Here is a 12,965-nt window from a genome sequence, read left to right as displayed (position 1 = left end):
TGCCTTTTTTATCCTTTCAAGTAAAACATTACTGATCCTACAATGCCATGAGATTATGAATACAACGCTTATGATGCCATCTCTGACATCGGTGGAAAGACGTTACTCAGGCAGAATTCCCAAGTATACTTGAGACTAACCAAAGTTCCCATGGCGGAATCTCTGTTATTCACAGTTAAAGAGTGCAGGCTGTAGAGCTGAAGCGTGCTTGACACTGACTGCGAACAGCTGTTGATTCTTTGACGTCACTGTAGGAAAGTGTGAAACTGGTTCTGATTCGATTAACAGTGCTGTGGCCGCGCGCGCGCTGTACAGCTTGGAGTTGTTGGTCCGCTGTCCGCTGTTCCCGGTCCTGTTCTGCAGTTCCTACCGTCCGTCGCGCTGATCGGTCAAGGTAGGTTTGCCTTTACAATGGATTGACGCCTTTTCGGAAGGTTTGCGTCATAAAACAATCTTTTTTCACACTATCATATTTACTTTGATTTACTCTACTCGTATACTATTTTTTTGTCGTAGAGTTCATTTATTTCTGGAGTTATCTTTTAGAGGAGTTACTCTTATGGCTCTTGACATAAAATAGGAGCAAAAACTTTACATACACAGATCATATAATCAGCCAAACATTATTGAATATTATTAAACATTAAAAAAATAATATAACACAATAAAAAGAATATTTTTGGTTGATATTTAAGAGAGTGGTTGTAAAGTGTATATATTACTTTTGCTGACATTTCAATCACGGTGTACAGAATATTAAAGTACTTGTGTGGAAGCGTGCTGCAATAACTGTGCATTGGAACTTCGGGTTACATAGTTACCGTAAACTTGTACTCAAATTCCGTTTAATTTTTGTCTGTTTTTTACGCAAAAGCACGCACACCAAAGTGATTAAAAATACAACGATGGGGTTTTGGAAGTGTTTTATTTTTTATTCTAAACTAAACAAAAAATTTAGAAAATAAAACTTTTTTTTTAATAATTATTTAGTAAAATTTTTAAATATTACACTAGAACTAAGATTAAATTGACATATATTTAAAAAGTAGCTTTTTAGTTTTGAAGTTGTATAAACTGATATTAATATAAAACGTTATTTAATTACTACTTAAATGTGGTTATAATGTTATAATGTTTGAACGTTTGTGTTTTTGTACTAAGGTTTATGTCGAATCTACTGATCGACTTCCAGCGTTATAATTTGTCACATTATTGGTCTGATTTGGATCAGTTTATTTACTGAAATATGTAAAAATAGATATTTCCAATTAAAAAATGGTGGCCACTTAAAAATGATGATATAAAATTTCGTTGAAAAATAACTTAATAGAGGATCGATGATAATAAGATAAAAGACTTCAGAAATATGTAATATTGTATAACGAGTAGTCTAATAACACTTAAACATTGTATTTTTGTACTATAAAAAATAGTTATGCATATTTTTATTATTTTGGAGGTATAATTGTTTTGTATTTTACTTTTATTATGGCAAATGTTAAGTTTATATAACTGTTTTTGGCAATTTTATGTGTTTCAATATTTTTTTTATTTTATATCAGAGTTTGTGAAAGTGGACATTAAATTAAAGATCAAATCTAAGAATAAATACGTTTTTTTAAACAAACTGAGTTCATTGATATGACTTATTAACATGTGGCATCGTAACATATGTAACTGGATGAAATGAACTATACACATGACATTTTGAATGTGGCCTCGGCGAAGCCTGGAAAGCGACACGTGACGTACCTTGTATAGAAATGGTTTATAAGATAATCAATGCGAGTAAATATCCATCCACTTTACAAAAATACAAAAGCTTAATTTAATTTCAATAACGGTCGAATCACACAAAAATACTACACTGGAACTCAAACCCAGACATCTTACTTAGCGGGTGAGTATTTTAGAGTCTCCGCGGAACAAGTACTTTTGTGATTAAGTTTTTATTGAAATTATATTGGTAAATAAATAAATATCTTGAATTGCGCACTAAAATTTAGGGATAACTAAAATTAACTTGCGAAATATGTTTTTTACAAGATGCCACAAGCTATAATAATCAATAAACTTTTTAGTTTAGAAGTCTCAGATTTTAGCCTCATTTTTTCAGGCGACTTACAGGAGAAACTGTAATGTTGGCGACCTTGAGGCCATGTGCCTATTGTTTGTAAAACGGTCAAGCTAATAGGCTGTATCAAAGTCGTGCCATCAGAACCATTAGGACTAACAAACAACCGGTCCTGTTCGGACTGCGCTGTATCTCGGAACGAGTTTCAATGTAGAAAACGATCAATGATTTGACGACAGGAAAAGCAAATCACTTCTTGGAATCTCTTTGTTCATGACATATAAATTATTTTTTCGTGTGTAAAACTTCATTTGGTGTATAAATAGTAATAAAACATCTTGTCACATCTGTGCGGAACATTCTGACGATTAAATGCAGATTTTTTAATCCGAAAAGTAGTGCCTGTGATTGTGAAGTTTCCAAAGTTTTATCTTCAATTTCAAAATTTATTCCTTACAATGTATGAGTGCGCTATATCAAATGTACCGTAACAGTCTTCGCTGAGGTGTCATGTACAGTATGAGGGGTCTATAAACCATTCTATTAGACTACATGTGTTACTATGTTTGTTTACAAATTTATTCTTTCAACGATTTTCTCATCGCTACCATGGTTACCCGTAATACCAACGTAAAAATGTTTCAATAAACATAAATAATATGATAATCATCTGTATTGACGTAAAACGTGCACACTAATACTGTCTTTCACTGTGACTTATCCCGTCCATCCGTCCCCTGTGCGATAACTCCAGATAGATAAGTCCTGGTGACTTTAAACTTAGTAAACTGATTTTCTTTTGGCCTAAAGGAAAACTGATTTGATTTTGAAGCTGAAATGCAAAGAGCAATCCGTCTGTCTGTCTGTCAGTCCGTACGATAACTCTTTCGTTACGTGTTATCGGAGTTTCTTTTACTTCGTTGTACTGGTTTAGTTATCACAAGTTCGTATCTAATGAGAACAAAATGTAATGTTTGGGAGTTTTAAAAATTATTAGTTACTGTGTCTTTTTTTTAACGATTTCATCAAAATTTCAAAGCGGATGAAGCTCTTAAACCGACCAAACTATCTGTATTTTGTATGAGGTTTAATAAGGCATATGGTATTGCTCGAGTCTCTGTAACATAAAGGATTTTGAGGTGTGAATATCAATTAAAATACATACAGTTAATTGAGTAGAACTGTACAGCATGTACACTTATGGGCCCGTACAGCATCCTAAAAGAGTTTGAGAACCCTTAAGACATGGTTTCTAATTCATCTCGATTGAGTATCAGTTGGAATCATCTTGTACTTTTGAATAGTAAAATATCGAGTAGTTATATTAATTATCTAACTGATTGATATTAACAATTATGGTAATTAATAAGGTGTTGAAATCATGCTTTGTGTTTCCTTAAACTTCTGTTGTAAGTAAGAAATCGTCAACCTAACACGTGTAGCTTTCAGTGTTTACGGAACTAAAACAAAGCACGAAAATGTAACGGATTGAATGACTCAGATTGCTGACTCAGAAAGATTACTTTCTAATCTTTGTTAGGTCATTTAGCAATGTTATTGTAAAACTAGAGGACAACCCAACCTTGTCAACCCCACTTAGTCGATGTGCCCGCTTATTCCACCTATTTATGACCTTGGAATGTATGAATGACACGAAGTCAGCTCTTTGTGAAACAACCAGTCAGTTTCTCTGTGCTAACCTGTAAGTATATAAGTATACTGCTCCGGAGTCTCCAAATTTGTAATGCTGTTAATTGTAGGTATTTAGTGCGTGAAAGTTTTTTAATTCTGGTAAAGTTGTAATTAGTTTTGCAAAGATTTTAGAAAATAATGTCTTCAAGAAGGCACTTTTGTACTTTTTAAGGAAGGTGTTCATAGATACTTAACCACATATTTAAGATGTTTGATAAAATTATTGCCAACACACAAGCTAGATTAATCCTCGAAGCTGAAAAACGTGTTCAAACAAGCTTTTTTCAGTATTAAAAAAATGTAAACAAAACTAAACTAGGATAATTATTTGTGATGTCACTGTAATGAAAGGGGCTAACCAGTCTATGGATTTTTCGATAATTTACGTTTATTCCACTTGAGGTGTTTACCGAATGGTGTATATATTTATTTAATAAAGTGCAAATTTATATAGCTGTTTTTGTCAGGCTTTATTGTTTAAGGAGAAATTCTTATTTTCCTAGCAGTCTATAAAATCTCATCCCGTAAAATAAAACCTTATATATTGATCATAAAAACCCCCGTGCTCGGTAACAACAAATGTTGTTTACTAAAAATGTATAGATCTTTAATTATACTTACATATTTTGTTTACATAAACATTGCTTACATGTTAGATAAGTATTATCGTACCGATGATGTAATTTTATTTTAAAGTAAAGTAACGGTATGTCTTATTTTACCAAGTGAAGCTAGGGCTAAGAAGCCCTATAAAATAGATTGTAATTGATATCGCTGTTTTTATGTCTATGTCTATTTATAGACATACACATATATATTATATATATATATTTTATAATATAATTTATATATTATAAAATATAAATTTATATGGACGTTTCAGGCTTTCATATATAACAAGATCTTCTTATCTACTAAAAGTGTATAAAATCTCAACCCGTTATACATCCTTATTAATCATACATTTGTTCGTATCCCCAGAATCTTAAGAACATCCTATGCTTATTTAAGTAAATAAAAATTTTTATTCCAAAAGATGCATAAGTGGCTGCTTGTCGCTGTGGGGGTTATCCACGTCCTGACCGCCCCCGGCATCGCTGCCCCTCAGGAGGATGTTGACGCCGCTATCGCCGAAGTATTCGGCTCCGAGCCTACCGCCTCTGTGCCGCCTTCAGACCAGGACAATATGGTCAGCTGCGAATGTGTTCCCTTCTACATGTGCAAGAACGAGACATCTGAGGACTTCTATGGAGAAGATGTGATAGATATCAGGTTTTTATCAGATCAGTTCAATATTTTGGCTTCTTTACTCTAACTTGTAAGCTCTATAACTTAAAGTTTAAATATATGTATATCCCATAAAGTTTATGGGTCAGCTCCATGTTAAGCACCAATAAGACCAAGTGCATTGTTACTTATATTTAATATTACATGAGCTAAATGCTTTTAATATAACAATGTTTAAAAGTTTTATTAATTAGGATAGTTCAAAATGGAGAATAAACAAATCTACAGGAAAAATAAACTTCAGTTCAAACTCATAATAAGTAATTTGCATAATATCTCTAGATGCAAACTATAATTACTGATTTTTAATCGTTCCAATGCGTGGTGATAAAATGTTAAGCCGTTCATCACGTGGATACGGTATTCAATTTCAACTTCAAATCTTCCAAGGCCATAACTGAGTTTATACTACTTCTAGAGTAATAGAGGTAATTTGAAAAAAGTGTGATATATTTTTATAAGTTTCAATATGAGTGTTTAACTCATTTTGGTAAAAATAAAAAAAAACATCAAATAATCTATATGTCTAAAACAAAGATATAGATAATGCTTAATCTAGAAAGTCATACAAAATTTGTATTAATGCAAGTGTTTGATTTCTAAAATGTTTTCTATTGCGTGCAGTTAATCTCAGTCAAATCTATGTATTATTACCAAAGTTGTAATGCAAATGTAATTTTCAAAGTAAAAATTAAAACCTCCAAATATTCCCTGAAGTAAAAAAGGTTTCTTCTTACGCTCCAGGTTCGGAGAGTCTGGCTGCACTCATTATCTAGAGAAGTGTTGTCCAGTGAGATCCACACTGCCAGAACCACCACGCACTCCAAAACCGTCACCCGCAGACCTCAGGTGTGGTGTCAGGCATGACCAGGGAGTCGGCTTCAAGATCATTGGCGGGATGGAGAACGAAGCCAACTACGGCGAGTTTCCCTGGATGGTAGCTCTGCTGAGGAGGGATCCGGTGGACGAGAAGGTGTCTCTCAAGGTGATGGAGTGTGGAGGCTCCATCATCCATCCCCAGGTCATCCTCACAGGTGCACATTGCGTCAAGGGGTCAGTACATCTATGATCTCTCTCTAATAGTCTACCAAGAATAAATTTAAAATTAATATCATCTGTTCACTTAGCCAATACAGATCAGCAAAAAACTACATGAATCAACGCCTTTTAAGTCTTTATACAGCTACTTTTTTTACTTAACTCGAGCAATAAACAATATTATACATATTTGAACATTCTATTGTGTTTTCTTCGTCAGGGAAAAAATCCTTTTCAAGTTCAGAAACAATTTAGTCATCTTCTAGAACAGTGTCATAAAAGTCTATGAGTTGTACATTCCAATAGTTATTTCTTTAATAAATGTTTAGCTCAAATATCTAGCTCGCATATATGCAACAGAATATGATTGGCTTTGCTCTCATTTAAAACTTTCACTCCATGATTAATGGATCTTCGCTTCATTCAACTGAACGTCAAATCGATTAAATTTCCTGAATCCTAGATAAAATAGACCAGCGTTTACCATACTCTATGGTCGCAACCATAAAAATTTGGCATTAGAAGATTTAACATTATCTTTGCTTATTATATGATGACTTTCATATTTTTTCTCATACACCTAGTCTTGAACGTATTACACACAATCTTGATCATAAAAATATTTATGCAATCCTTTGACACTTGGTATTCCTTATCCTCTAATAGGTCAGTTAACGGATCTTTAAGTTGGATTTAACACTTAAACCCCACAAGTTGAAAGTATTTGGTTTAAAAGCAAACGTAAGTTTTTGGGAATCTTTCAGGAAAAAGAACCTCATCGTAAGGGCCGGTGAGTGGGACACAAAGACGGACAAGGAGCAGTACCCCACGCAGGACAGGCTCGTGACGCGGATAATACTTCATGATCAGTACTACGCAGGAGGACTCCACAACGACGTCGCTCTCCTTCTGCTGGAATATCCCCTGGAGCTGAATCCTGTAGTGGGCACTATCTGTCTGCCTGTCCAAGATGAGAATATGAACGGTCGTAACTGCACTGTCACCGGCTGGGGAAAGGATGTCTTCGGTAAGTTAACATCTTATACTATTAAATACTTCCATGGCCGTGGTTTGCTACACAGCCATGGTTTTTTTATAAGAAGAAAAACTACGATCAATTGAAAGAAAATGTAATATTGTGTATTTAGGTTAAACGTACGTCCGTTATCAACGGCTCAAAGGAATAACAAGGATGTTTTGAATAAAAAATAGTACATGAAAGCCCTCCCTGGATATTCAATCACAATTTCAGTTTGAAAGGCTAAAATTAGTTTTTTTCCAAATTTTGGAGGAAAGGTATTATGTATGTCAAAAACAATTTACAAAATATCCTTCCCTACTTTAAAAATAATAAAGTATGTATCTACCGTTTGGCTGCAGGCAACAAGGGGAAGTACCAGGAGATCTTGAAGAGAGTGGAACAGCCTATCATCCCTCGAGGTCCGTGCCAGAGTACATTGCGGAAGACTCGCCTCGGGCCTCGCTTCAAACTTCACAAAAGCCTTCTCTGTGCAGGCGGGCAAATAGGGAAAGATGCCTGTAAGGTAAGATCTTTCTCTAGGACAAGAAGCATAGGAAAGCTCTACTGCACTTAACCCTGAAGCTAGGTGTTCTGCGAGGCACCCAAAATGATAGAATCCATCCTATCCTTCATGAGGGAGAATAGTGGACGCTATTTCAGCCGTTCTTTTGGAAATTTGAAGAAAATTGAAGCAATTTATTGCAATCATGATCAAAAATACTGCCTTGGTCCGTATTCTATTGCTGAGCAGATACCTCCCTTATGTTCAAGCTTGCCCCAAACGACTAATCCCATCCACCAAGTTATCCCGATATTTGCCGCTACTGAACATTCGTTGGGTTTCTCATATTTAAGCAATATCAGATATTGCTGTAGTAAGTATAAGTTTATGAGGTCGCTATAATCAAGCCAGCAGTGAAGCTTTCTGTAGATAAATAAAATCTTAAAAACCTAATTCACTAAGAATTAATTCTATGATTAATAAACCTAAATTCAAGCACGAATTAAATTTAAAAAGTGACAGTGAACGCGTCAAAAAGTTTACGCAGTTACTGTGTTTGAATTTGATAACATTGTCTTACGTGACAGCCTAATTATCTCTGTAAACTTCCAACTGAAATATAAATGAAGAACCTAGCCTAAAGTTATAACAAAAGATCAGTGAGATGAAAAATTGTACATATACAGTTAATTATATCAGGTATATTAAGGAACTATATAAGTGTTCCCACCGTTAGACCATGCTTTGTGACACAAAAATATTACTTATAAAATCATTGCTAACAAAAGCTTCCACCCCAGGGTGACGGAGGGGGTCCGCTGGCATGCCCCAGCATGCAGGATCCAGACTTGTACGTACAGGCTGGGATCGTGGCCTGGGGTATCGGCTGCGGGACCGAAGTTCCAGCTATCTATGTCAACGTCGCTCAGTTCCGAACTTGGATAGACGATAAGATCGCCTCTCTTAATCTCGTCTGATTTGGAAGTAGGTATAAAAAATATAACCTTTTAAACACTAATCTTGTATATTATGTACTTTATTACATAAAATAAAACCATTGGTGTTTTGGAAAGGTTCCTCTAAATTTGTAGTTGTACGAATAAACATCAACTAGTATTTATCATTCTTAAATGTAACTCAAAATGGATGTATAATTGTATCAATAATTATTTAATTATTCAATAGATTAAAGGAAACGATTGTTACTTTTACTAAGATTAAGACTAGCCAGTGGTTAACGATTAACAAAAAGAGGATGTAAGTTTTTTTTAATTATAGCCACGATGTGATTGGCAGTTTACTAATAAAGGCAATGAATGCTTGAGGTGAGCGAGAGTGGCAAAAGCCTTCTTTAATTTTTATCAGATCATTGTAAAATGTTTCTCTAAAACATTTTCACGAATAAAGCCACAAAGTCTCGTAGGTTTTGATCCATAAGAAAGGAGTTAAGGATTGTTGTTATAATTTATTTCGTCATACCTTTGTATATTATTTCTTCCGTTTGCAATAAAATTTCCATAACTAAAGAAGAAAATTAAGACATCTTAAATCCAATGTATAATGAAAAATGCAATATTTTTGCTAGGCATTATTATATTATATTATGTAATTGAGGTATATTGGCTCCAAATACGTCATAATACCTGATCACCAAATATATTGCAACGTTTACATAACTACTACATATCAAATACTGAACATTTTAATTCCTTCAATATGTTATTTTTTATAGTAATCTAGTAGAATCCCAGGGACCTGGTTTTGGTACGGCATTTTATATAATTATTATATTTATTTATAACATATGTTTCACGACTATATAAAATAATATACGCTACACTGAGAAAAGAGTAAAATATAATATACGCTACACTGAGGAAGAGATCACATTACGTACAGATATCTAAACTTAGTGAACATTTGTATCACTGAACGACGGCAAATGTTCGAGAAAATCCTGATTACAATCGTTCTATTGTCAAAGACAAAATTCAAGCAAACGACAAATATTATTTTGTTTGCATGTGTTAAATATGAAAAGGAAGAATTGCTTGATCTAAAAAAATATTTTTATTTAAAATATTTAAATATCAGGAAACGACAAATAATAATTGATTTCCAAAATACTTTTGTAAATGATCATGTGATCCTTGCCTGAAATATTGTAGTGAGCGACTACAGGCTAAATATTCCAATCATGTACTAAATATTGCAATATCAATAATTTAATAGTATTTACAGTAAATAAACGTGTGTATGTTGAATATTATCAGTAATATAAAAATTATGTTAGGGCCTGAATATTGAACCCTCAAAACACACTGATATTCAATTCTTGGGTAGGCAAGCCAAAATATATTTGTGTCACTGATTTTTTAATAATGTGAAAATAATAAATCACAAAATTGTTTTGCTGAATTGTAAAAACAATCTTACGAATGAAACTACTGCAAACCTGAGCTCAAATTAAGTAGCATATAATGTAGCGTAGTTGCTGTTATTTGGAACTACACATCTGTTCATAAGACATTTATAATTCTTTAATAGAGTAAGGAATAGAGAAATATAAATTCTATTCATTTGCGTTTCGTACATACTCCATTTTCCATAGCCAATCGTAAGAACTAAACTTCAGTATTAATTCCAGTTATTTACAAAGTTCCAAAATGATCATTAGTGCAGAAGCAATTAGCAGAAAATAAAACGAGATATCTCTTTGTGGAACACCTCAATTATTTATATGGATGACGTTATGTTGTTAAAAATGTTAGAAATCAATTAAGACTTTATTAGCTATGTTATTTTGGCTCTAAAAATATATTTGTGTTACTTATTTTTCTGTGCTTACTTCTCATCTGATATTTTCCTCGTATATCTCACCTCAATCTTACAAGAATAGTACAATTTAGTAAAAAACAGAACTTTAGTGTAGTACGTAGTTTTATCACTAGGCTATATGCAATATATATAATTTCAATAAACATTGAATCGCAAAAAATACTTGCTCCGCCGGGACTCGAACCCGGATCTCTCACTTGCCGGGTTCGCAAGTGAGAACCCGGCAATTGTATACTTGTTTGACTTGAACTTTGCACTGCACTATGTCTATTCTTAACGCTTTGTAATTTGTAACAATTTGATTTAATAATATATTTAATTGAGATTTTATTCTGTATAGATGTGAGGATTTTACTCTAAATTAATATCAATTCAAACTATTTATTTGCTGGAACAATAGCATAGCAAAAACAAACACTACAGAAACTTATCACAGTGTGTTTTGTTCTTTGTGGCTCGTGAGTGCAGACCTATTGTGACCTATATTCTATAGTTCAGGTTTTTTAATTATAGTTGTGGTATTTGTTTTATTAAGTTCAAGTTTTAGAGTTAATGAGCGTGGAACACACACATATGGTTGTTGTGATTCTTGACTTATGCGTGCTACAAAGCTCTGGTTTTGAGTTGTTTATGTTAACCTAGATTGTAGTTCTAGGGTATGTTAGTTATTCATCTGAGGAAGAGATCACACTACAGATATCTAAACTTAGTGAACATTTGTATCACTGAACGACGGCAAATGTTTGAGAAAATCCTGTTTACAAACGTTCTAATGTCAAAGACAAGCTTCAAGCAAAGAACAAATATTATTTTGTTTCTAAGTGTTAAATATGAAAAGGAAGAGTTGCTTGATCTACTAATTTATTTTTATTTAAAATATGTAAATATCAGGAAACGACAAATAATAATTGATTTACAAAATACTTTTACAATAAATTTGCCATGTTAGAATTCTATATGTTTTTGAAAATGTATCGCTTTTATCCATATTGATTTAGGTTAATAGTATTCTCGCTGTTGTCTAATGGAATAGTGTAGTGGGTACAAATATAGCAAGATAACCGGATCAAGCAACGTCGAGCGTGGCTGCTGCTTTGATGGGTAACCGCTGAGGTATCCTGTCATTGCAAGCAGCCCGCCTGCCCGGCCGTTGGTGTTGGTTCGGAAGTCACCTTTAAACCGTTGGTCCCCAGGATAAGTGTTAGAGAGGGCTTCTTAACACTAACTTAGTCTGGTAAAATAAGACATCCTTACTTTACTTTTTACTTTACTGTTGTAGTTCACTTGGCCTTTTCAAGTATCACTGGCAATTAAAACCGTTTAATAAACTATTTTTATTTTTTCCAGATCGTGATAGAGATATTTATCAACAGTGAACTGCCTGAAGAGGATGCACAATAGCTACAGTCCATCAAAACATGGCCAATTGTAACGATTACTTGTATCGATATACAATGAAACATTCAAATGAGTGTTGAGAAATTGTATTTTGGAAGATTAATATGCACTTTTGTCTCGTTGTTCTTGTAACTTGATCAAAAAGCTTACAGACTTCAAAATTCTAATTCCAAGAAAGGCCAGAATTTAAAATTTACAAATGAACTTTTATTACAATAAGACATTTTCTTGTTCAGTATTAATTTGGAGTGGGCCTAAATTTAGTAATGTTTCCAGTAAGAGTGGGATGTAAGGTCATCTAAGAACATTTGCCACTCCAGATGATTTTGTTCGTTATATGCTGAGGATTTTTTAACTGTGTCAAGATATAATTTATACCAAAGAAACTCTTTAACCGGGAACTCAATTATCTGGACTTCAAACCTATCCAGACCAACAGAATGTAATAAATGTATAGTTTCTGGGAGATTTTTCAATTTCTAGTTACAATTTGTTAACTGACTTATTCTTAATACCTATTTCATGGGTAAACTTAAATTGTGTTCATTAATCTTGATACAATTAAGTATAGTTTGAAGTTTCCGTGCTGTCAAAGTGTATTTAAACTTAGGTAAGACTGATTTTAATGTAATTTAGGTAATATAGGATGCGTAGTTGTAAGCTTTTAGGTTTCCATTGCATCTGCTACCCTAAACACGAACATTCAAAATTTCAAGTACCCAATCGTGTCTTTTTTGGGACAACCATTTACATCGTACTGCGATATCTCTTAATAAATGTATTATATTAAATTAATCCTAATTTTGCTTATTTATAATTACCCAATGTTTATGTATTCCTTGGTTTTTAATAATGCGAGCAAATAGTAAACCTTTATATACATATATATATATATATATATATACATATATATATATATATATATATATATATATATATATATATATATATATATAATTCTTCTGTGCCTGTATATGTCACTGAACTCCTACACGGCTGGTCCGATTTTAATGACTTTTTGTGTGTTTCTTCAAGTGAATTCGAGATTGGTTGAGATTTAAAATTCGGTCTAATGTAAATTATTTATTTAAATTTTTTTTTATTTATAAATTATC

At 33.1% G+C, this 12,965-nt stretch overlaps 1 protein-coding gene across 1 annotated transcript; it reads left to right on the top strand.

Annotated features, from left to right (window-relative positions):
- Positions 1–274: 274 nt before the first annotated feature.
- LOC124352725 (phenoloxidase-activating factor 2-like) lies at positions 275–12,645 on the top strand. The gene is made up of 7 exons (XM_046802356.1): positions 275–394; positions 4,803–5,038; positions 5,798–6,106; positions 6,856–7,118; positions 7,472–7,635; positions 8,415–8,598; positions 11,800–12,645. The coding sequence occupies exons 2-6, from the start codon at positions 4,803–4,805 to the stop codon at positions 8,589–8,591; spliced, it is 1,149 nt and encodes a 382-aa protein (XP_046658312.1). The 5' UTR covers positions 275–394; the 3' UTR covers positions 8,592–8,598; positions 11,800–12,645.
- The last annotated feature ends 320 nt before the right edge of the window (positions 12,646–12,965 follow it).

Source organism: Homalodisca vitripennis, chromosome 1 (genome assembly GCF_021130785.1).
Source record: "Homalodisca vitripennis isolate AUS2020 chromosome 1, UT_GWSS_2.1, whole genome shotgun sequence".
Classification (NCBI taxonomy): domain Eukaryota; kingdom Metazoa; phylum Arthropoda; class Insecta; order Hemiptera; family Cicadellidae; genus Homalodisca; species Homalodisca vitripennis.
Note: the sequence above shows the minus strand (reverse complement) of the source record. Positions and strands in the feature narration are given on the sequence as shown.

Bases quoted from the DNA above. Each gene is read 5' to 3' on its own strand.
- LOC124352725 (XM_046802356.1), top strand. From the start codon at position 4,803: ATGCATAAGTGGCTGCTTGTCGCTGTGGGGGTTATCCACGTCCTGACC. The intron at 5,039-5,797 runs GTTTTTATCAGA...CTTACGCTCCAG, and splicing joins GAAGATGTGATAGATATCAG to GTTCGGAGAGTCTGGCTGCA. The intron at 7,636-8,414 runs GTAAGATCTTTC...CTTCCACCCCAG, and splicing joins TAGGGAAAGATGCCTGTAAG to GGTGACGGAGGGGGTCCGCT.